The 25,029-nt window shown below is 31.7% G+C and overlaps 2 protein-coding genes across 4 annotated transcripts in view; one reads left to right on the top strand and one right to left on the bottom strand.

Annotated features, from left to right (window-relative positions):
- und (methionyl aminopeptidase und) overlaps positions 1 to 25,029 on the bottom strand; it is a 41,429-nt gene that overhangs the window by 7,052 nt on the left and 9,348 nt on the right. The window contains exons 2-8 of the mRNA XM_074120961.1: positions 11,181 to 11,393; positions 10,877 to 11,074; positions 8,936 to 9,081; positions 8,589 to 8,826; positions 4,089 to 4,183; positions 3,821 to 3,962; positions 3,424 to 3,598 (exon numbers count right to left, since the gene is read on the bottom strand). Coding sequence (XP_073977062.1) covers positions 3,424 to 3,598; positions 3,821 to 3,962; positions 4,089 to 4,183; positions 8,589 to 8,826; positions 8,936 to 9,081; positions 10,877 to 11,074; positions 11,181 to 11,393 — 1,207 coding nt within the window. The remainder of the gene's footprint in view (positions 1 to 3,423; positions 3,599 to 3,820; positions 3,963 to 4,088; positions 4,184 to 8,588; positions 8,827 to 8,935; positions 9,082 to 10,876; positions 11,075 to 11,180; positions 11,394 to 25,029) is intronic.
- Positions 11,558 to 24,986, top strand: LOC141450473 (peptidyl-prolyl cis-trans isomerase FKBP4-like). Of its 3 annotated transcripts, none has more exons than XR_012456121.1 (10): positions 11,558 to 11,773; positions 15,088 to 15,345; positions 16,535 to 16,677; positions 16,769 to 16,889; positions 17,638 to 17,885; positions 18,546 to 18,696; positions 19,642 to 19,811; positions 19,905 to 20,093; positions 22,473 to 23,371; positions 23,441 to 23,511. XR_012456121.1 is itself a non-coding variant. In XM_074120958.1 (10 exons), exons 2-10 carry the CDS (start codon positions 15,099 to 15,101, stop codon positions 24,754 to 24,756), a joined length of 1,611 nt encoding a protein of 536 aa, XP_073977059.1. In that variant the 5' UTR covers positions 11,558 to 11,773; positions 15,088 to 15,098; the 3' UTR covers positions 24,757 to 24,986. The 3 variants fall into 3 exon arrangements, 2 of the variants coding, with proteins under 2 accessions (XP_073977059.1, XP_073977060.1); XM_074120958.1 differs by lacking the exon at positions 23,441 to 23,511 and adding an exon at positions 24,728 to 24,986 and having other exon boundaries at positions 22,473 to 22,785; XM_074120959.1 differs by lacking the exons at positions 22,473 to 23,371; positions 23,441 to 23,511 and adding an exon at positions 24,728 to 24,986 and having other exon boundaries at positions 11,561 to 11,773.

Raw genomic sequence — 25,029 nt, 5'->3', positions numbered from 1 at the left:
GTTAACTATGACAGATGCATTCTTAAAAAGCAATACCAAAACAAACTGCGGGTCTTTAGCTATATAATACTAAACAATAACTAAATGGCAGATTAAAGAAAATCGATCAAACGGAAGTAAACTAAAATTACTTTTGTTTTATAAAAGAAAACATTTCGAACAAATCTGACATAATTTATTTCACTTTGATATCAATTTAAAGAAATTCTCAATTCTTATAGTATTTTGCCAGGAAAGATTATAGCTCTTTACAAATGTAATATAAAGTAAATAAGATATGCATATTTTTAGGACAGCTAATTATTCCAGGATTTTACTATAAGTAAAATTAGGGGGACTAAATTAAATTACAATTGAGAAATGAATAATTGTTGTTGAATAATCTACTTGTTATTATCTGTGTATTATTTGTGCTCACGAATATTTCGGTAAGACGAATTCAAGACAGTAGCCTACTCTAACTTTGTCTTTTTCTACTTTAACATGCATGTACGTATATATGTGATTTATCATAATTATAACAAAAAAATATTATAAATGAAGTGGCCAGCATAAGGGTCTGTGACATCTAATAAATTCTAAAAAATAACTTATTAATGAAAATTAATGCAGTAGAATTACTTGACTATTAATGAAGTATTAATGAAATGTTGGGTACTCGCTGATTTGTGTACCTTTTGGCGTTTAATCAACCCTTATACTTAACATTTTAAACTGTAAGTTTTTGTTAAGGATATATATATATATTTCCTCCTCTACGTTGCTGATTCTCTTGCTCCTACTAAGAGGAAGTACTGCAATCGTTTAAATTATCAATGAGTGAACCGATTTAAATCAATGAATTGTTTGATTAAAAAATCTTTGCCTCTTTGCCTTTTAGGGAGAAGTACTGCAATCCTAGTTTATTTTTCTTACTCCTCTTAAAAGGAAGTACTGAAATCGCAGTTTAATTTTGCTATTTACGTACAAATACCTTCCTATGTTATTCAAAACGCTTTCTCAAAAAAATTGTTATTGAGGATGGTTTGGGAGCCGCAACTACAATCATTCTTTAAAAAGATCTCTCCAGTGGTAATTAACACCTTATCAGGTTATAATGATAGAATTGCTTATTCCAAATTTTAAAAAAATCTGTAAAGCAGATATGTAACTTTGTAAAATAGACAAAAAGGAAAATCTATCCAAAAAGTACAAAAATCTCCTTAACAAAAACTTACAGTTTAAAATGTTAAGTATAAGGGTTGATTAAACGCCAAAAGGTACACAAATCAGCGAGTACCCAACATTTCATTAATACTTCATTAATATTTAAGTAATTCTACTGCATTAATTTTCATTAATAAGTTATTTTTTAGAATTTATTAGATATCACAGACCCTTATGCTGGCCACTTCATTTATATTATTTTTTTGTTATAATTATGATAAATCACATATACGTACATGCATGTTAAAGTAAAGATAAAGTTAGAGTAGGCTATTGTCTTGAATTCGTCTTACCGAAATATTCGTGAGCACAATTAACACACAGTTAATAACAAGTAGATTATTAAACAATAATTATTCATTTCTCAATTGTAATTTAATTTAGTCCCCCTAATTTTACTTATAGTAAAATACTGGAATAATTAGCTGTCCTAAATATATGCATATTTTATTTACTTTATATTACATATATACAACATTGTGGGAAGAACACCTAGATGGAGAATGTAATTGAAGAAAACTATATTATTTGCGATAAAGCCAGATAATTATTACCTATTATTACAAACGTTTGACTACTTCATAAAATAACAATTACTTTAATCGAAGAATGAACTTAAACCGACGATTTTTATTTAAGAAATAAAAATAAATAAATAAAATAAACAAAATCATTGATGTAAGTTGGTGTAAGCATTTTTTTAAACAAGGTTTTGAATTTTTTAGCCTCATATTTTTATTTTATTTTTTATAACGTTTTTCTTTTTAACCTGTAATTAATAGTTTGATTATTATAAATAACTAGATATTACAGTCAATCTACAGTGCTACTTGAACATATATTTTGTAGACGAAAATGGCCAGCATAAGGGTCTGTGATATCTAATAAATTCTAAAAAATAACTTATTAATGAAAATTAATGCAGTAGAATTACTTAAATATTAATGAAGTATTAATGAAATGTTGGGTACTCGCTGATTTGTGTACCTTTTGGCGATTTATCAACCCTTATACTTAACATTTTAAACTGTAAGTTTTTGTTAAGGATATATATATATATATTTCATCGAAGTTTCAATCTGGAGAAACGTTTTTATAATTTTCTATTTTGTTGCTCACCAATGCGATCAAAACAAACCGGAAGAACGTGTCAGTGAGAGACACCACCACTTCCTGATGCCGACACTCCCCTGCCCCATCGGCTCACAGGTGTTCTAAGAATGCCTACTCCAGATTAAGGGAACCATGTTGTTCCAGGAAGTACCAGAAGGTAGGAAGTTAGGCAGCCAATACTCCTTTCTCCAAATGCTCTGCTTTTTTCATTTACAAAGTTGAAACCCAAAATTAGAAACATTTCGAAGGTTTCAAGGGAAGATTAACACTGCTCCAACCCTAGGAATCTCCCAGTCGACTGGAGAAATTCCAAAAAGAACAGGGAGTTAGTTGCCAATTAAGAGATAATAACTCCTGGAGCCAAGGAAGAACAACCCTTGAAGGAAGGATCCCTAGCGTAACCATCCAAGATCTCCAAGAAATTCCAAGAGTTGAGAGAAGCTTGGCACTTAGAGAAGACCACTTTCTAAAGCTAATATTCCTCAATCACCGGAGTTTTCCTCTTTTATCCCTGGTTACAACCCAGGCTCTGTAAAAAAGTTCGAGGAAGAGGGCGGAGCTGGTAAGTCAGATATCTGACACCAAATAATACCCTTCTTTTCAATTCGATTCGCGTTAACAGATATGTCTCACAAAGGTCCTAATTATAATCATAATTACAGTCTAATTGGAAGGTAGTTCTAATAAGGGAGGTAAGTTCGTATTTACAAGGAAGGAAGAAGAAGAGACACGCGCAACCTAACCCCAGCCAGAGTGATAAATCTTGGCTAGAAACTTGTAAATATAATCCTCACCATCTACCATCCACGGGCTCCTTTTCTCTTAGTTCTTAGAAACAAGATTTTCAGTTAGGTGCTAGCCACATAATGTAAATACATAAAGAAGACCAGAGGAATGTAATCATTGATTTTTTCTGAAGAAGCTGTTCAAAGAGATTTTGGCCAATCGGGGTCAATACGCGTTACACGTAATTTTACTTGTAAAATTATCTTCTAACTGCAAGACATTCTAGAGATATTTTTGCTTCAAGTAAAGTAATTTAACTTCTCAACTCTCAGTAATAATCTTCAAGCCGATTCTGTTCTTGGAAGCGTTTGTATTTACCTGAGTGGAATGAAGCCTACATCAAATTTTTTCATGTAATGTGAAACTTCCATATCATCATGAACCACACCGCGGCCTGTTGAACCAAAAGTTTCAATTGCGTAGAATTCATTTTCTTCCATTAGAGTTGCTTCACCTCCTTTTACTATAGGAACAGTCTTTCCAGCATGAATTCCTTTAAACAAATAAATAATTCAGGGGCATTTTCCAGTTTAATATCATCGCTAAATAATAAAGATTGTTATTTTTTGCAGTGTATGTAGTTATTTTTTAAAGAGCTTCTAAAGGGCGAGTGAAAAGTCCGTATTTGCTGTAGCAGGTATAATGAAATAAAATCATTATCAACTGTACATTTAGGAACAGTTTTTAGAATCATACTTATAATAATAATATTTACTATAAGGTGCGATGGAATGGCCGTTGAGATTCCTAATAGATTTCACAGGGTATACTTTTCCATCTATTTCAACCTCATATGATTCCATCACTTCTTGAATTGCAGCCCCAACCTCACAAAGTTGAACATCAATTCCAGCAGCCTTTTATAAGTATTAATAAATAAATGGTATTAATTCAAATATATTGATTAAATAATGTATTATTTAAGTAATATTATTCAAATAAAAATCTAAATTTTAAATTACTGGAATACATTATTCCTTTACCTTTATGCCAGTATTAGTTGCTTCTCTCACAGCCTCTATAAGCTTATCGTATTTCGGATTGAAAGTTAAAGTCCAAGCACAGTCTATTATCCTCCCTGGAAAGTTGCAATGCCACATTTATTTACTTCTCTACAGCAAGAATACAAACAAAAATATTTTGTTATTTTCTTGCACTTATTAATATTATGAGCGAAATAAACAATTACTACACATTCTAATACAAAATTGAATGGGATGTTATTATACTAATTCAACAATTTGAATTAACTTTTCTATTTATATTTCTGCTGGCATTTTAGTTTTGGGTCATTCCATGTCAAATCAACACGGGGTCTGAACCCCACCATCTCGGATTTTCTTGAAATTTGGCACATGTGTACTATTGGTATAGACTTGGAAAAATATGAAATTTTACTGTGATATGTCAACTGGTTTATGAGTTACAGGGCTGTAAAGTTGCCAAAAATGGGCCGAAAAACAGGGAACCCCGTGTTTTTTAATTACTGTAGAAGCTTTCCTAAGTGAGCTACAGACTTGGGATTGATGTCATTTTATAGCATATATAATGCCCTTTTCTGTGATATGCGACACCATATGGGTTAGGATTAATAAAGTTTGTTAAATTTAAATTTAAAATTTAAATTTTTTAAAAAGTACATATTTTAAAATTTTAAAATTAATTCTATGAATAGCTAATAGTGTTATGAATCACTGGGCAAAATATTAATTTGGGACGACAATGGCTTCATTGTTAAAAAAAATTAAGTCTAAAGCTCCAATCCGATTAATTCATGTTAATATAATAATGCTAATAATAATTCCACTAATAAGTCCAAAGTAAAACATACTGTTAAGTAATAGGATCTCTTTATTATTTTAAGCTTGAAAAGGCTTCATTTGTTTGACATGCATCACTTTCTAGAAGGACATATGAAAGTTCTTCCAGTCAGAGTCACAGGATCAATTTTTATCAAAACATCCATTACTGAGACCCAAAGAATATCGGCATTTCTTGGATACGAGATGATTTAGAGGGTCCAGCTGGATGAAGAAAAGTTACTTTTACTTCATCAAGTTCTTCATTTTTCTCTAAAACATATCCAAGCCACCAGTTTCTTTATAGACTACACTGATATAACCTGATTTGTCGGCTAATTTTAGTTTATCAGGGAATTTTGAAACTTCGCAAGCTTCTGATTTCATAGAAACGTTTTTAACCAATATTTTGGATTGACTTCTGGGAATGAAAGCATGGTATTGCTGTGTTCCTATAATAGCCAATGCTTGAGCAAACCGATTTTTTAAAAAACACTCAGATTCAACATAGTCTTCCTGGGTTGAATATGCAGTCTATGTTGGTGATGTTTTCTACTGCCCACTCAAAAAGTTGTAGTGAAGTTTGGATTTGATTTCCATAGGGTCGTTGCAAACTGGCACGAGCTGCCAGTCTCTTTACCGAACCCCCTACGCCATCACAAGGCCCTTTGCCGACTTAAACCAACTTAAAGAGGCTGTTATCTCAGCCAAAGAAGACTGTTCTTAAACAAAGATATTGAATTGAATTATTTTTGTATAATTTGATTAACTGCATAATTTCATTAAAATAATATATTATAATTAATATGAATAATTACTGTAATCATAATTATTAATTCTAAAAATGATTTCAAAATCAATATTTTAAATCTTAATAATTATTAATTTTGATTCATTGATTCATTATTACTATTTTCAATTTATTTATTACTTTAATTTTATTAGAATATATTTTCCATGAAAAGGAGCTTTAGTCTTAAATTTTTTTAACAATGAAGCCATTGTCGTCCCAAATTAATATTTTGCCCAGTGATTCATAACACTATTAGCTATTCATAGAATTAATTTTAAAATTTTAAAATATGTACTTTTTAAAAAATTTAAAATTTAAATTTTAAATTTAAATTTAACAAACTTTATTAATCCTAACCCATATGGTGTCGCATATCACAGGAAAGGGCATTATATATGCTATAAAATGACACCAATCCCAAGTCTGTAGCTCAATTAGGAAAGCTTCTACAGTAATTAAAAAACACGGGGTTTCCTGTTTTTCAGCCCATTTTTGGCAACTTTACAGCCCTGTAACTCATAAACCAGTTGACATATCACAGTAAAATTTCATATTTTTCCAAGTCTATACCAATAGTACACATGTGCCAAATTTCAAGAAAATCCGAGATGGTGAGGTCAAAAATGGTCTTTTTTTGTGTTGATTTGACATGGAATGACCCTTTTGCTAAAGTATATACCATTCAGCGTTGCCGGAGTGCATAACACGAAAGCAAATTGCTGTACATCTACTTAATCTGGGAAGAACTTAAAAATAAAAATAAATAAACCCTCCAGCCTCTCCTCGATCAACTTCGATCGGAAAGAATGTAAAGCCTCCCAACAGATAGATTTAACTAAACCGAAAGGCTCAAAAACCGAGCATAATCTAAAGCAACACGAACTTGAATATGATTAAAAGGTTGGCTGACACCAATGTATGGAGCAAACAAAGGTAAAATAGTTACCACCTAGAAACTATTTTACGGACTACTAAGTCCGTCAATGAAATATTGTGTTGAAGCATTCCAAACGAGTGACACGGAAAGAAGTTGGCATAGTACAAAATAATTCCCGTTGAGCTGCCAAATCAGCTCCAATTAACGCTCTGGAGTGTTGTCAAACCTCTGCAGAGTCTTTGGGAGAAAGGCGCTAAAAAGCCGTACTGCTTTTTTTAGCAATGTACAGAAGAATAAATAATTTTTGGGACATATTTTCTGGACTAATTCCGATCTAAAAATACAAATCACCTTCTTTCTAAGGCTATGAACCTTTAACAAAAGTAGAAATTAAATCCTACAAACAGAATCCCTTATAGCAAATCAGTAATTTCGACTGTCACTATCATATATAAGATCAAGTTATCCCCCAACTTTTCTGCGAGCAGTGACTTTTGCAAGCTGCCAGTAAGACACCCTGTAATACCGTGGGACTATATCTTACCGGAGCTCTGCTGTGCAAGATGCTTAAGTCTGTGGCGCTGGAAATTGCTATTCATTCATGGAAGTATCATTTCCCTAGAAAGATGTGGAAGTATTTTAACGTGAAGTGGCCGCGAAGGAGGTACCCAAGTATCCCTCTAACTAAAAAAGATTGTATTTCTATCAAACTCAAATGCAGAAAAACAAGCACTACTTCAGTAAAACCTCAAGAAGAAATGTACTACATACTCTCTGCCCCGGTATCTCTTATGAGATGATGGGTGGGCGGGGAACAATGGGCAATTGGATTGCCTGCGTTCCTTCCCCTTTCTGGTGGAATCGCCCGTCTAAAGCAATCTAATCTACCCTCTGCCAACTTCTATTGAAAAACCTTCTACAGCAACAACTGTCTATCAATTGAATGCCTGCAAGATGCGTTATTCAATTCGCTGTAGATAAAAAAGTTAGGCGGCAAGTGGTAAGGGATGGAAATGTAATCCCCTAATCTGTCCAGGAATGAGACTATGTCAACTGTAGATTAGTTACAAATCAGGATTCCCGCAGAAATACATTTACCTTCAGAGGTTCTGTGATTCATGGAAGTATCATGCTTTCTGCTCTTTATGTAAAAAAAACAAAAAAAAACAGATGACTCAGAGTAAGGTTAGGGTTTGTCTTGCGTTGGATAATGTTAACCCATTAGACACGCAAGAAGATCTCCACTATTCGACCGCACGTCGCATAGCAGGACGGTTATCGACGGGCGTGAGATTAAAGAAAGTCGATTTTATATGAAATTCCTGTCGCATTGTATAAACATTTGCATAATTTGTTCATGACTTTGAAGTAATGTAAATGCTAGTTAATAATAAAAAATGTACATTATAAAAAGTGACGTACAGGAGTAAGAAAAGGGTTGGGGCTTCTACAGAATTAAGAACTAAGTACTTTTAGATTAAATTAAGTACTTTAAAAATATAATAGCGCTACTAGGGTTCTAATTAGACTGGTCACTTGTAACAATCGTCGAAATGACACAGATTAAACAGCACTGGCTGACTGTAAAGCCACATCCTCTACGACCTAGATCTTTTGTGTCTCCTTTTAGAATTAGTATTTGTTCATAGAGAATGAACGTCCGTAAAGTGAACTGTGTAGGAGAGTTAACTGGGGAGAGCTTTATAGGTTAGTAAATAGTAGCAAACATCTCTAGCTTTTTGATAATGTTTGTGCATGTACAGTTTGGCTGGGCACACGCGATAACGCCAACATGGTGACCACCAAAGCAGCGTAAATTTTTGAATGTTATAATATGTGAAATATTTTTATTTGAAAAAACCATAATCGTTTTGAAATCATAAAGAACCATTTCGTGTAATGTAATGCATGATAAAATACATCATCTATATAACAATTTTTTTGCTTAAATCGCATTTGTAATGCTCACTTTCATTTATTCAATACTTGAATTATATTTAACATTTTTAACTACCATTGATATGTGTTCCGAAATCGATTTTGGTAACATCATCATATTGCAGCACGGTAGGGTCACCCGCGTTAGGGGTGTAGTGTGCAGCACAATGGTTCCTTGAACAGCCGGTAGGAAATGCTAGTCCTGCTTTCAGTCCATTTTCATCTATTAATAAACGAGCGGTTTTTTCAAGTTCATCGCACAGTTCTATCATGGTCACACCAGGACGTATCCATCGTTGTATGTACTGCCGCGTCTATACCATTAAATAGGAAAAAATAGCTTAATCTTCAGACATCACTTATCAATAAATAGAACAATTTCTAAATGAATTGGTTTGCATGGATCATATTTTTCTTAATCACCTGTCTATGAGCTTCTGCCGCCTGGCGAGCTTCATTGTAAATATCATTATGCAAACGTTCCAAAGCTCTGGCCTCTTCACTCGTGAAACGATTCTTTGCGGTTCTAGCATCTGAATACTGCATTTCATACCCAACAGGGAAGTTTCCTGTTTAGTTTAAAAAAGAAAATACTGGCTAAATTAGAGCGCTCAAAACTGTTTAAATATTTTTTTCTGTTTAGTAATATTAAATAAAATAACATGTATAAATACAATGGATTTCATGCATGCAATCAGGGGGCCAAGTTTAAAGAGTAATACAAAATAGTTGGAGACGTCATCGTATAATTCTTTAAAAAAAAAAATCCATTCAGAAAAGTGACTTCTGGATTAAAGATTTTCACGAAGTTACAGTTTCCCGGGATACTGAAACGATATATAAATTTTCAGCTTCCAGTGTTGTTTTTTGATTAGAACATACATGACAGACACACCGCACACAGATATACATATATATGGTATACCTTCCTTTGCAATTACAATAAAGTAATTAGCAATAATGAAACTGAACTAACAGCATCTTAATTCTTAAACTCTCCCTCTCCATAAAAAAAAAATCCCTTAAAAAAATATTATCTTTCACCCACCCACAATATCGTAGGTACCCCTTATCCCAAAATCTCCAAAGCCATCCCTTTAGAATAAGCCTTTTTTATGCAGTAAACATAATATGACGATGCGTACGCACGACTTTGATTGGGGAACACCGTTTTCCTACCTCACTTCTTACTCTTATTGCTGAAGGTACAATTTAATTCATGTAAGAAACCAGCCATGCAAAGGCAATCCTATCGAACTCGTAGGCTGGGGACAGACAAGCGCGCTAAATATGTCCTTTGCTGCGTTGTTTGTAACTGTCATTGTAGAATGAAGTGCATTAGTTGGACGTTACAACTAACATTATAATTAAAGGGCTCATTTTTTCAGTAGCACCGGCTCAAATCCTGACGTGCTTTACTGTTAAGTGTAGGGTATAGCAACGGCCAGACGGACGTTCAATTTTCAATTTACGGCTATATCTCATGCCTTATAAAGTTTTTACTTTGTTAATTTTTTCAGTAACTAATAATATTATTTACTCAAAGATATTTTTAATTACACGCACTGTTCAATTAAGACTAAAAAAGGTATGAATTAGCTGATTTGTTGTGATTACAGGAATTAACCCCTTAACGTGCACGCTCGAGTTAACTCGAGCGCGCTAAACTGGCCAAAATGTGCATACTCGAGATAATTCGAGCGGCGTTGTTCTTTATGCTGCTATAATTTTTCACACTCGAATATAATCGAGAATTGAAAATAACAATGTGAAAGCAAAGAAAAACAATCGTTTTATTGATATTTATCAAAAAAACTGTGCATTAAGGGGTTAAAGCGATCGGCAGAAATAATCCTTCAATAAACAATCTTCAATTATCCAAATTTGTTCTCTCAGACACTGCAAAACCAATTAATGGGAATTTATAATATTTTAATGTTTGCAAAATTAAATATTTTCGAATTATTTTGCTCTTCTATACTTCATAGAATTGGTTAATATGAACATAAACAACTTCAAGCCTACAAAATTAAAAGGCCAAATCCTTTTGAATAATTACGTCAAAAGAAAACAGATTCTCCTTATTTCTTTCACCAACAATGAAGAGATAAAAAATGAATCTCTACAATTATTTTTGAAAACTAAATTTTTAAAAAAGGTGACTATATCCAGAAAAAGTTTACAATTTGTGAAAATAGTTCTAATTAATGTTAATACTAGCTACAATCGTTTGAAATTGTACCTCTATTATTTTAAGGAATCTTCTTTTAAAATATAAGCATTTGACACGGAACAGGATTATTTCTTCTATGTTTATACAGACACTCCCCTTGCAGTTAACGACAATATTTTAGGATAACATACCATCAGGAAAGAGAACAGAAACTGGTAGACTAGGAGGATCCGTTTGTTTCTTTTTTCCACTCCTGTTGCGCTTCCTCTTCTTCTTACCTTCTTCCTCTTTACCTTCTTCGTCCTTTGCATTTAATTCTAATTTCGTAATTCCATCAGTTATCGTTTCTTCGTTATCCTCGGGCACATCAGCAGACGCTTCACCCGCACCTTACACACAAATCTACACTTATTAGCTGTAAAATAGCTATAAAACACAAACCTATATGAACACAAAACGTGTATTGTGTATTATATAATTCTCTGAACAACTTACCGGCTTTCTTCTTCTTCTTTTTTCTTTTCTTCTTCTTAGAGGCAGCGGATGCTCCATTTTCTACTTCAATGTCATCTATTTCATCACTGACATTTTCATCTATCTGCTTCTTATCCGCGGATTTGCCTACTTCATCAACAACAGCAGCCATTTTAAAAAATTTGTAACTTCTGATAACCAAGGCCTTCTCTTTTGGTTCTTTACTTTTATTTTCTAATAAAGTAAAACAGAATAAAAATATCAAATAAATTATAGAGCATCAAACGAAGAATTTTATCTCATTAATTCCTGATACTTCTTATTGTAACGTACATATTTACTCTCACATATAATTATGGGTGTTCATATGGCATGTGGTGAGAAAGTGTATAGCTAAGGTTATTTGTTCGAGCCAATTCCATAACCTAAAGACTAAGTTGTGTTCTGTTGAGGTTATTTGATTTCATATTTGTCGTTAATGTGATTTGCGGCTGATCAGCAGTTCTACATTCAGTATCAGCATTATCGTGTGGTGCAGTGTTCCGGGAAGTACCAAGTGAGAGATTTTTGAAGTGAGGATTTTAACATTTCCTGCATCATAATACCAAATTAAAGTCAGTATTTTTAAATTTAGCTTTACATTTATTGATTGCAAATTAAGAATTAGCTCATTTTTTGCTGTAGTAGTTTTACTAAAAAAAATAATCCTAATTAACTTTCGACAAGAATAATAAATTGTTAATGTTCGTTTGAATTTCTTCACTTATTTTTAGACCATTAGTGATCTAATTGTATTTATAAACCTTAATTTTTAGAACAATATTTTTTCTACAAAGGTTGTTCTAGAATGGTTCTGGAATGCTGGAAATTGCACTATAATTTTGCTACCTTTAATGAAAACATTGCAAAGAAGTTAAGGCGTTTTCAGTACTTTTTAAAGTTTAATTTAGGATGCGCATTTTATTCATTCGTTTTCCACATTATTACTAACAATCTTCTGTGATTTACACATTTTTGATGTGTGTCTGTCTTAATTTCCTTATTCAATTGGTAGATAAAATTTTTGTATCGTTGTAGTATTACACGAGTATGAACTATAATTAGTACGTCAAAATGGATTGGGAAAAGGTTTAAGCTAACATGCGAAAGTATTTTATAAAATTAATAAAGTTCAAAAATACCAGTTCTTACTTCGTGAGTAAATCTTTGTGTCGATAGAACACTGACCGGTGGCCGGCAATGTAAAAATCTCAGGGCGCCAATAACTCAGATGTTAATGAGTCTTAAATTAAAATTAATAAATAAATATTTTTGATTATTGTTACTTAATTGAAAATAATTATTTTTTCAATGTAGCTTAGTTGTGATACTTTTCTGTTCGGTATTTTTTTTTTTAAATCATTTAAGGCGCGTCAACATCTGAGGTTATTGGCGCCCGGAACTTTTTTTAGTGCACTGTGCTGGCTTCTGGACAGTGTTCTCTCGAAACAGACAACACTGTCCATCTCCGGATCGTGAGCTGTAAGAAGCTCTTAGGAAGAGAAAATCTGAGGGCCAACAGCTGGATTCGAATGCGGGATCTCCCCGTGCTAACTGCATGGTTAATCCCTTCCCTATCAAACTTCAATATTTTAAAAACATAACCTCTAAACATAAACATAAATTATATTCCATGAAAAGTGGTGATAAAAAATTTACTCACTTTCCTTAATAATTGTAATTTAAGTTAAATATTTTTCATCCATAAAATGATTCCAAAAGTTAAAAGCGATTTTTTGACTGGGAGAATATCGCTTTCAGTATTTGGATGTTGAAGTAAACGTTTTATTTTCTATGCAGGGTCCCTTACCTCAGAACTATATTTATCTTAAGCACCAAGTAAGAAGACGCTTGTGCCTACGTTGGTGGTCATTGCAGGTTTCGCTTTGCTAATAAGAGATGCCACTCCTTAACATCGCGAGGATGGGCAAGAATTCCACATTGAGCGTTGAAACGCGTTCGGCGACAAATGTTACAAATATACATTGAATCAGAGTAAAATTTCTATATCTAAAAAAAAGCTTTTTCTAGAGTATGAAATTCAAGTTTTTAACTTGTTTTAGAAATGTCTAATAATTAGAAATTTCTTAGGGAAAATCTGCGGACGACTGAAGCTGGTGAATGTTTCGTCTGTTCCGAGAATGAGGATATATGCATACTAGAGCCTTGTGGTCATAAAATTGTATGTGTAGATTGCTATGCAAGACTCAGGAAGTGTTGAACGTGTAGTGAAATCATCACAATGTTCGCGAGGGAATCCAATACGTTAATCGCATAGCTAAGCCCTTCCCTGGTATAATATTAAATTCTTCTAATTTCTTCTTCCACTTAAAAAGCAGGTCGATAGTAGACCAAGGCTCTTTATCATTTTTACGGTTGCTAACCAATATGCCAAGTTGATAAGGTTTCAACCTCTCAAAACAGGTAGTGTCTGTAGTTATCTGATGAGGCCTCACTTTGTTTTATGGTATCATTAAGTCATAGCCAGCATCATTCTAGTCACTGTTCTTTTCCCACTAGATGGAAAAATAGATTGTATAAAGATCTATAATATTCAGTATCCAGATGTTATAATCTGAATGTGTGATGAAATTAGTTTCTTTTCAATATCTAAAAGTACACAGATCTCAACATTACTTATTTTCATTCAAGATGAATTAAAAGAAAATTATTACAAACTGAAACCTAAACTGCGGTGGCAGAAATTTAGTTTCAGTTTTTTTACTCGTCCACAACGCTCTAATTCTTATGATAAGCCAGTTGTGGTTTAAAAAAAAACAAAAAAAAAAACCGCACCATCCTTTGAAAAAAATCAAGAGCTAATAATAATAAACTATTTATATAAGACCGACTAATAAGTATTGATTATTTTTAATTAACATATGTTACTACTGTTGTTTACCTGCGAACGCGGAACTTTATTGCTGAAAAAACTCGGAATTACGAATATAAAATGTATAGCGTGATAAAATTGTACTTCAACTAAGCCCATTCATGTATTGGTATTTTTCTCATCCTTTCCGTTGCTGTTTTTCATAGATGTGGCGCTGTATGGGCTCAAAGAGGCTTTAGATAGCGTAGTGCTTTCGCTCGTAGCTGACAATAATATTAATGCTATAAAAATACAAAATTACAGCATGGATATCCGTATACTAGAAGTTGATGTTGAATAAATCAATAAAAAAAAAAAAAAATTAATGGCAATTTATTCACTTTTCTGGATTAGGAAAATTGTGATGTTTTTTTCTAAAAATCATTTGAGGAAAATATAGGAAAAGAAGTAAACAGTAAAGTATGTTTGCTAGTGGCCTCCGTCTACGACACCTAATAGGTAGTTGGACGTAAAGCCCGCCTGAAAAAATAGGCAATTACTTTACTTTGCTTTATAGGAAAAGAAGTTTCGGAGGATGAGGGAATTTTGAAGAAAGAAAAAGATCATCTGAGAAGTGATTCATCGTCGTCTTTTAAAGTTATTTCAAGCTGATGAGTGTAATCGTAACCTCCAAATAGTAGCATTGAATATTTCATGGTTTAAGTCTAAGATATGTAATGTGGAGTTTAATGAGTTTTTAAAATGAATTGATATTTTATTAGAAACTTTTATTACTGAAAGAATGTTACCATTACAAGTTTCAATAAATCTTTATGATTTTGTAATGAATTAGATTCCTGCCATTATAGAAAGACTCCTCCTTAGGCAAATGTTTATTGTGGAGCACCACGCAAAGTGGCAGAAACGCATGAGTTGATTTTTACATAACTTATTTCTTCCATATTTTTATATATCTTTTTTCTTTCTTTTTTTTGCACTTAATGAATTTTTTTGCTGTTGAATTAAATATGAAAATTTTTATAACAAAAATTAACTTTATTTTTTCTTGGTGAATAGAAATCGAGAAAATGACAGTTGAAGCTGGTACTAATGAATCTCCCAATGAAGAATACAAAGCACCAGCATCAGCGTTGGACGTCACACCCACATTAGATGGAGGTGTACTTAAAGAAATTATTAAGGAGGGTGAAAGTGAGGAAACTCCTCTCTCAGGATGTAAGGTACATGTCCATTATACCGGCAAACTTACCGATGGAACAGTATTCGATTCCTCAAGAGACAAGCCTCAACCTTTTACGTTTCAACTAGGAAAAGGTGAATAGAGCATTACGTAATTATTATGAGAATTTTGTTTATTTTGTGTATTATTATCAACTTTAAAAAAAGAAGAGACAATATCAAAATTTCAAATTACTAATAAACGTATAGACTAGGCAATACGAAATGGCTTCTTCATTAATTGGAGTGAAATGTTCATTACAAATTGAAAACTAAATCAAGACCTTTTATCTTAGTACTTATTCATTCAAAAAAATAAGTCTCTCAGCAATTCTATTCTTTAACTTTAATTCAACTTTTTAGTTTTATATTTCATTTTAGGAACGTTATATAAATATTTTTGAAAATTTTCAGCACTGTGTAGGTTAATATTTTTTATTTAAAGATAAACTCTAATTTTTATTACTTTAATTTTATTTTACCCTTTATTACTAATACTATTTATTATTATTTCTTTTTAATTTAAGAAAAAGTTTTTTAATGTTGTAAAGATTTTTTGCCTATTAAACAAACTTATTTATTTTAATCATCACCACCTTAAATTTTTATAGATAATTGCGTATAATGTTTTTTTCTTTACCAATAATTACAGTTGTTTGAAGTCAACTGTGATAAGATTTTATATTGCTTCACTTCTTAAAATTGAAATATGTTGTTCCTAATTCCACTTAATGTTGCTAGAGGTTTAATGTAAATCTTTGCTTAAAAGTTCAGAATAAGCACTTGTTGGAAAATTAAAGAAAATACTTCATTCAGTTTTTAATAGAAGTAAAAAGGAAATTATTCTTACGCTATTAAATATCATGAATGAAAAATATTTTAAACCATCAAAACGGGGCAAAATAAAAAACTTCTTAGAAAAAGTAAAGCATGAATATTGAATACCTTAGAACCCAAATTTACAGTCTTTTGAATCGTTAGTCTTGTCCTAGTACCCGAAACGCCAAGGGTATTTATTACACTATTTCTGCTTATTCGTGCGAAGCAAATAATACTTTGAAACGTTGATAAGAGAACCTGATCATCTTCGGATTTGCTTAAAACTTGGTTAAAATGTGCAGGTTGAAGCGCAAAAAAAAATTAGAGTTAGAGTGGTCTTTAATATTTTCTTATAAAAACATGTAACGTTTAAATGTTTTTATTTATTTTATTAATAAAGCAGTAGTGTACATAAACAATAAATTGGAAATTCATTTTTAAACTGTTGACTATTTTATTCAATTAGGTAAAGTAATAAAAGCATGGGAGTTAGGAATAGCTACAATGAAAAAAGGAGAAGTTGCTGTGCTACACTGTAAGCATGAATACGCTTACGGTATTACAGGCAGTCCACCGAAAATTCCACCCAAAGCCACTCTTATATTTGAGGTATGCATTTCAAGCTTTAACGTATATAATTACATCCTTGTAAATGTCTTATAGAAATTGAAAGTTTTAAATGTGCATAACAATTACACAGGTCGAACTAATTGAATGGGATGTTGAAAATTTGTCTGGTAAGAAGGATAACGGCATTCTTCGAAGACCAATAACCAATGGTACAGGAATAGATTCGCCGAAGGAATTAGCTGAAGTTGAAAGTAAGTCACATTTTAATATTTAATTTATGCACTTTTGCTACTTATATAAATGTTAGGACTGATCAAAAAATTATATTTATTATTTTATGGTAAATATAGTTGTTTATTTAACAATTTTACAGTCCACTTAATACATTTCTCTGCAAAATATTCTGCTCCTCTCTTTTCTATTTCATGCAGAATAATCGAATTAAATAATTCAAGATAAGACAATTTGGTTCAATGTGAGCATTTTGAGTGTCAGATAGGTGTTTTCCACGATCTTAAGCTGAGAGTTAAGAAAAGAGCTGAGCTAAGAAGTGTACATGTAGTAGAATTCAGGACCTTAAGTAGAATTCATTTTGAGATAGGTTGGCTTCGAGATTATTCTGATTTTATAAAAAGAAGTCTTTGTACACCCCTTTATCAGAAGGTTCATATGAGGTGGAAGGATTTGTATGTTTATATACAACAGAAATATCTTTACTGCAAGTGCATTATTAATTACATGGTATTTAAAAACGTAACGTTGGTTACAACTCTTCGATTTGTTAGGAACCACGTGCTCCTGTAAGGAGGCGAGTTATTTAGTCCAGAAATGTGGCATCAAACGAATCATCGTCGGAAACAAAAAGATCTTCACAGTCTAAGAAAATTACAATAATTTGATATTTTTCAACAACTCTTGAAATACATATTTAAGAATTTGTAGAATAGTTTAAAAATTAGGATTGTTATTAAGAATACTTTTTTTTTTTTAATATTACAGTTCACTTGGTTGGAGAGTATGAAGGCCGCGTATTTGACGACCGTGATGTTATCTTCTGTTTGGGAGAAGGCGCAGATAATGATATTCCACCGGGTGTAGAGAAAGCATTAGAAAGTTTTGTACGTGGAGAGACATCCAAATTGGAGCTAAAACCAAAATATGGTTTCGGTGATATAGGGCATGAAAAGTTTGGAATCCCACCAGGAGCCTCGCTTGTTTACACAGTAACATTAAAAAAATATGATCAGGTGAATTTTTTCAGTGCTTTTCTTATTTAATAATCGTTAGGTAGAATAAAAGAGTTCACCTCTCCTCTCACTATTATTATTATTATTAGAATTATTATTATTATTATTTTTTATAATTATTTAAGGCGCGTCAGCATCTCAGGTTATTGGCGCCCGGAGCTTTTTTCAGTGCTTGCCGGCCTCCGGACAGTGTTCTCTCGTTACAGACAACACTGTCCATCACCGGACAATGAGCTGTAAGAAGCTCCTAGGAAGAAAATCTATGGATCAGCAGATGGATTCGATTGTTATTATTATTATTTTTTATTATTATTATTATTAACTTTATTCTTAGGGAAGGGATTAGCTATGAGGTTAGCATACTGGACTCCCACGCGGAGGTCCCGGGTTCAAATTCAGCTGCTGACCCTTAGATTTTCTCTTCCTAGGAGCTTCTTACAGCTCACTGTCCGGTGATTGACAGTGTTGTCTGTAACGAGAGAACACTGTCCGGAGGCCGGCAGTGCACTGAAAAAAGCTCCGGGCGCCAATAACCTTAGATGTTGAATTAATAAAAAAAATCATTAAAAAAACTTTATTCTTCTTTAATTTGTGACATCAGTATTGATTTTATTTTTATTATTATTATTATTATTATTATTATTTTCTTTTTTTTGTTAGCCTAAAGATAGTTGGATGATGTCTTCACATGAAAAACTTGACGAGGCAAAAAATTTGAAAGAAAAAGGAACCAAGTATTTTAAGGCTGAAAAGTTTGATTTAGCTCTTAAAATGTACAAAAAAGTTTTAGAATTCATCGAAAGCGATGCAGGTGGGTGTGCAAAATATCTACAATCGCTAATAATTGTGATTGTGTTACTTTGTATTTTTAAGTACATAATTGTAATACAGGCAAAAGATTTTAAAACTGAAAACTGAATTCCTAAGTTAACTTTTAAGGTCTCCAAGTAGCAAATAAAGGTTTTTTAGTTCATATTCACTAATTTGTCTGGTCATTTGGTGTGCATCCGGTTGACTCTAAGTTTTAGAGATTTTTCGTTGCGAACTATGAAAATCTCCGGATGAAATTTTTGTTAATCGAGTTACTTTTTTCATTTTTTCGAGAATAATTTTTCTGAAAATGTATATGATGATTTTCTCTTAAATTGCTTAATTTTATATAATCCTAATACATGCATAAAGATCAAAGATGTTTCGAAAGATATTTCTCGAGGAAAATTGATAAAAGAAGGAAGGGTTTCTGCAGGCTTAATTGTAAAATAAAAAGAAATGAAAAGGAGTTAATATGATAAGTAAATGGTTCTCTAAAAGAAAATTAAGCAAATTATGATGGACATTTTTCAGTGTAACAGCGATAATTCCCCCCCCCCCCTCAAAAAACTATATAAAATGTTGCTAGGAATTCAATTTATTACCGTTCTAGTAATAAAAGTAACAGTTTCTACCACACGAAAATTCACAATTCATTCTTGGCCTGAAATAAGATCTTCAAAATTGAAATTAAGTAATAGAAAAGTTGAGAGTAGAATATATGACTGAATAGAATGCATTAAAAGTAGAGAAGTTGATGTTATAGAAAATTAATTAATAATGAAGATGGCGAAGAAATAATGGCATTTATTTTTAATTTTGTTTTATTTTATTTTTTTTTATTTTGCCAGGCCTGAGTGTAATGTCCGGTGTGTATAATATACACATATCCTATTATGATATAAACAAAATCATGCATCTATTTTAATTTTTCTCCCTAATTTAGGCTTTGAAGAAGAATTGTTGGCTGATAGATCAACCGTACTGCTAGCCACTAACTTGAATATTGCTATGTGTCATCTTAAGCTAAAACATTTTACGGAGGCTAAAAAAAGTTGTGATGTTGCTTTGGATCTGGATGCGAATAACTTGAAAGCTTTATTTAGGAGAGGGCAAGTGAGTTTTTGTTTTCATTTTTATATTTATATTTTTTTAAAATGTTCAATATGTTTTTCTTTTAACCTACGTAATTTACTCATTTGAAAATAGGCTTTATTGCAAATGTGCGAGCCATCTTTAGCACGCAAAGATTTTGAGAAAGTGGTCGCATTGGAGCCAACAAATAAGGCAGCAGCTGCTCAGATATCTGTATGTACTCAAAGGCAAAGAGAACTTCATTCCAAGGAGAAGATTATGTATGCAAATATGTTCGAGAAATTTGCACAAAAGGATCGAGAGGTTAGCTCAAACTAAAACAAAAAAAAGAAAGATAAAGATGAATCAAACAGCACCTGATTTTTTCCATGTTTTTTTATTTTTTGCTTTTCATTTACTTCATACTATTCCATCAGAATATTTACTATTTTCTTTGCTTTAATTTATTGGAACTCGTACGTTGGAACTACCCTTTTTTTCTGAAATACTGTATTGATTCTTTTTTAAAGTGAACAAATAAATACATTTTCTATTTTATCTAGTAAAATATGTGTAGTTTTCTTAGTGTTACTAGCGTAATTTTGATTTTGATTTTTTATTTTTATTTTTCTACTGCGCTACACTGTTATTTTGTAAATAAGTTACAAGCTTAGCGTAAATCTCACAATACATTAACTTCACCTCCTTGAGTAGTTAAGCAATATATTTTTACTGATAAGTTCTATTTAAGTTCCAATTTTATTCAGGCCTTTATTTAAATTTATGATAACAAGAATTGTTGAGATTTTTGCGAACATCTAAAATAAATATTTTTTTTATCTCATTAAATTATTTTCAGTCTGTTTTTCAACCGTTTTTATATATCATGTCCATTAAGCAGTGGTAATTAATGGCAAGTCGAATAACCTAGGCTAATTTACTTTTGTTCAACTTAGTTAATCAAGTAAAAATCTTTTGTATTAAAGAAATGTTCACCGTAATAGAAAATAATTTTAGAGTTTTGCAGCAATCAATAGTTTGCGAAATCTTAGATTCAGACTAAGCAGTGCGCACTTATATTATTCCCTCCCTTATTCTGGAAGCCTTTATGCTTGAACAATGATATCTGTATTTATCAGCCCAATGAAGACAGAACTCTCTTACCATCTATATTGAATCGCTTCTATAAGTTAACGACAAATAAAGATATTATGTGCTTAACTGAGTTATACGAATAGCTTTTAGGTGGTGAAATTTAAATGTTAGGAATAAAATGTGTTAGTAACGGTCGCGAATTACTTCAGGTTGCTGATTTGCGGCTGTTTGAGGCTGCTCATTTTTTTAAACTTATTTAATTAACTTAAAAATATCTTTTAAGAAATCACGCGGGTGTTACTAGAAATTGTGGTGAACAGAAAAAAAAATGTGTTTGCTCAGATTTAATTAAAGAATTCTTTACAAAACAGATCCCGAAATCCCATCATAAGTCACTAACAAAATGTGTCACTACTCGCTGGGCGATATCGGTTCAAATTGATTAGTATTTAGAATTGTAGTAATAATACTGAACGCCGTTTAAAAAGATATTTTTTGTAATAACTTTGACAGGAGCTCTATATGATAGTTGAATGTGATACGTTTTTAGTTTTCAAGTAGAAAGCAGGTATGTAAAATTGTACCTAAAAGATTCAATGGAACTCTATTTCATTAAGCATTCGAATAGCTGAAATGTTCCTAAATTAAAGCTTCTATCGATAGTAGTATGAAATAAGTTAGTGGCGCATTTTAGAGCCAACATTCTCAGGTTCTCAGCGATGTTTCACATTTCTAACGAGTGATATTTCTACCATTTCTGTTTTTTATTCAGTTTTAATTCCTGTTTAGTTTATTATCCATTAAAATAATACTTTCACCTAAGTGATTACAATCTGATTCTACACGCTAATTTTTTGAGACATTCTAAACTTGTGAGATCTTTAAAATCGTTAGGCTTTTTTCCGTAAAAATCATCCCTAAAATTCTCCGAATATCATTTTAGCCTCTGTTCTGAAAAATCACAAAGTATAAATAGTAATTGTCCTCGCTGTATTTTTTTTTTATTGGGTTTATTAACAAATAACTCGTTGCAGTAATATGCGATGCCACCAAGGCCTTGCTTTGCTGTTTGAATCTTATCTCAACTGAAGAATTCAGTGGTTTAGTAATTAAATATAATTGAAGAAAGGCTTAGCAGAGTAGGTTCTCGAATTTTTTGAGAACGTTATGGACTGAAACGTTTTTATATTAGTCTTTTTACTACTTATGGTATTTTTGAATATTATTTCAGATGTGGAATTTGTATTAGTTCATTTTCAAATAGATTAGTGATATTCTTATCCTTGAAACCAAGAATTTCTGATACAAACCTTATTTGAATCATTGAATAAACTCGGGTTTTGAAATCTTGGTCCAAGTAACTTCTTTTTAAAGGTAATTAGTTACCTTATAAGAAATCACTTTTCTTAAGAGCCCTACCATGAATCTATCGAACTAATATTAAATATTCTATTGTTAAATTTGGATTAGTATTTCCCAAATGTTACCTAATTTCTTTATTGCCAAACGGGATCTAGGTGTTTGCTAGAAATTATTTTCTTAGAAGTTTTTATACTAAACGTAGAAAACAAAAAAAAATTAATCAACATTAAACTTTCATGCGCCTAGTGGCGATATGGCTGGCTTGAAGGAGAGAATCCTAAAGTGGAGATTGCCCCAAAAAATCCAGAGATTCTTAAGGAGAAAGAACGTCAACGAGAAGAAAAGCGCAGTTTCATAGAAAATACAGCTAGACTTTTAAAAGAAAAAAAACAGCGTGAAGAAGAAGAAGAAAAACTCAAGAAACAAAACGAAGAACCGATGACGAAAGAAAATCTACTAGTAGACAAAGAAACTGGTGATACCACAAATATTGATGAATCAAATGTTGATTCTAATGTTGAAATTGTGAAAAATACTGGTGTTCCTGATGAAGTTACACGTAAATAATCTTCGTTATCTTTATCGCATGTGTTCATTAAATCACACTAATGCGTACGATTATTGTTTATTGCTGATTTCAGTACTTAGAATTGACTTTATTCATGTTCATGCTTGTCGTCTTTCTTTATCTTTTTTTTTTCTCATGGAATTTAACATTTTTTTTTATAACTGTCAACATTACAAAAACATGTTGAAAAAATAACTCAGGGAATTTAGAAATCAGAGTTAATGGAAGGACATTTTTATATGTTAATTAAAAGCAGTCATAAATGTTAATGTTTTATTTGGTTTACTGAATTTCAACAATCAATTCGAGAGTTTCGATATCATATTATTAAGGCCTATTTGTGGGGTACGATGATCAGTTTAGGAAATATCAATGGGTAGTCATGGTATATACATAAGTTTTTTCTGGATACATTAAAATCCGCTGAACTGAACTCAGGTTTTTAATTTTTTTTTATTAGTCCTATTACAGCTGTTTATCTTTCGAACTCAAACGATATAGAACGATGCAATGTTATATTTTTATCTTTAGTTACATTGTACACTTCATAATATAAAAGGAAATATTAACAAATTAGGTTAATTATATTTTTATCTTTAGTTACATTGTACACTTCATAATATAAAAGGAAATATTAACAAATTAGGTTAAGGAAAATAAACAAAGAAAAGTTGGCATTACATGATGTTCGAATGAATAAAACCATTTAAAAAATTTTGGCTTTGAGTTTTCAGTTGTGATTTTTGCTTTATCTTATGCATGAAATTTTTATTTTAACCCAATAGCTTTGATCTTTTTTGTTCCTTTAAATAAAGTAGTTATAAAATTTAAAGTTAGACACAGAAGATTATTATATTTTGACATTTCGAATTATGCGGTCATGTAATCGAAAAAAGTTTTTATAATGACGGTTTGTTTAAAAGTATAAAAACCTCTTTTACTGTGATTCCTTTTTTGTTATTACATTTATTAAATTGTTTCTCTCACAGTGTGCTATTCTGTACTACGAATTATCCTCGTTCCATTCTCTGGACACTAAAGCAGAGTTAATCCAGCTTTTTAAGTAAAAGTTGGGGCGAGTACTGATAGAAGTAATAAAATAATTAATATGTTAGAATTGTGTTGTGGCAGTCGAAGTCTCAACATAGCTCCACTTAAAATGCACAGTCTGAGTTGTTGGTTAAGAGCTAGTTATTACCTATTTTTTTATTTATTTATTTTTTATTCCTGTCTGTAATAGCTGCAAAGGCAACATTTACAGCAAAAGTTGTATAATTTTTCAAGAATATATTTCATGAAATTTCAATTTAATTACTTCTTCGAAAGCTTACAAGAAAGAAAAACTTTTGTACTCTTCCCACCGAGTTAATTCATCCTTAAATGCCGAAATTAATCGTTAATAAAATTCCTTTAACTTATCTGTCAATTCAAAATGTTGTATGCTTTTTTTTTTCTTGGTTTTAATTTTTCATTTAGACCTTTCTCGTTCTTTTCTACTGTTAAAAAACTGAATTTCTATTATAAGTTGCTTTTATTTTGTCGGGACAAAGCTTCAACTAGTGAAATTACCGAAAGATTCTTGAGTTAACATAAAGAATCCTCTAATAAATGTTGGCTTTCTTCCTTTGTGACTTAGCTTCTTCCATTTTGTAAGAATTAATAACTAAGTCATATGTGATTGGGCCAGCTTATTTTATTTTTTTGTTTTGTTTAAATAACAGAAAAAATAACAGTGACGTCTTGATGTTTTGCGATTTGAAATATATTTTATTAATTTTAATTTTTACACATATTCTTCAAAATTATTCTACACCTTCTACAGGAACATGTTTTTTTTTTAACTGATAATGATTTAATGGTCTGTGAATGATATTTGAGGTTTTATGCATGCAAGTGAAAGTAAGTTTAGGCGATACAGATGTATTGTCTATAGAAGGAGGACCTGGAGCGGCTAAAGGGTGAAGAAGCGATGAAAGGATCATTTGGCGAATGGGGGGCTGATGAGCGTCAGAGAGAGCCAACCCATTTCGAGCGCGAGAATCCTGACATACTGATGCTAGATACTGCAGGGGACTTCAAGAACATGTGATACCTCAATTGTTTATCTAGTTTATTAAATCTTGTGATAATCCAGCTTTGCAAACTTGTTTTAAAACTACCTGTTTTACCAGCAATAAATTAATTAATTTTGAGATTTTTTTAAATTTTCCTTGATTTTTAATCCTTACATTTGTT

The sequence above is a fragment of the Rhodnius prolixus genome, unplaced genomic scaffold (assembly GCF_049639745.1).
Source record: "Rhodnius prolixus isolate KJV_2025 unplaced genomic scaffold, Rpr scaffold_2, whole genome shotgun sequence".
Classification (NCBI taxonomy): Eukaryota; Metazoa; Arthropoda; class Insecta; order Hemiptera; family Reduviidae; genus Rhodnius; species Rhodnius prolixus.
Note: the sequence above shows the minus strand (reverse complement) of the source record. Positions and strands in the feature narration are given on the sequence as shown.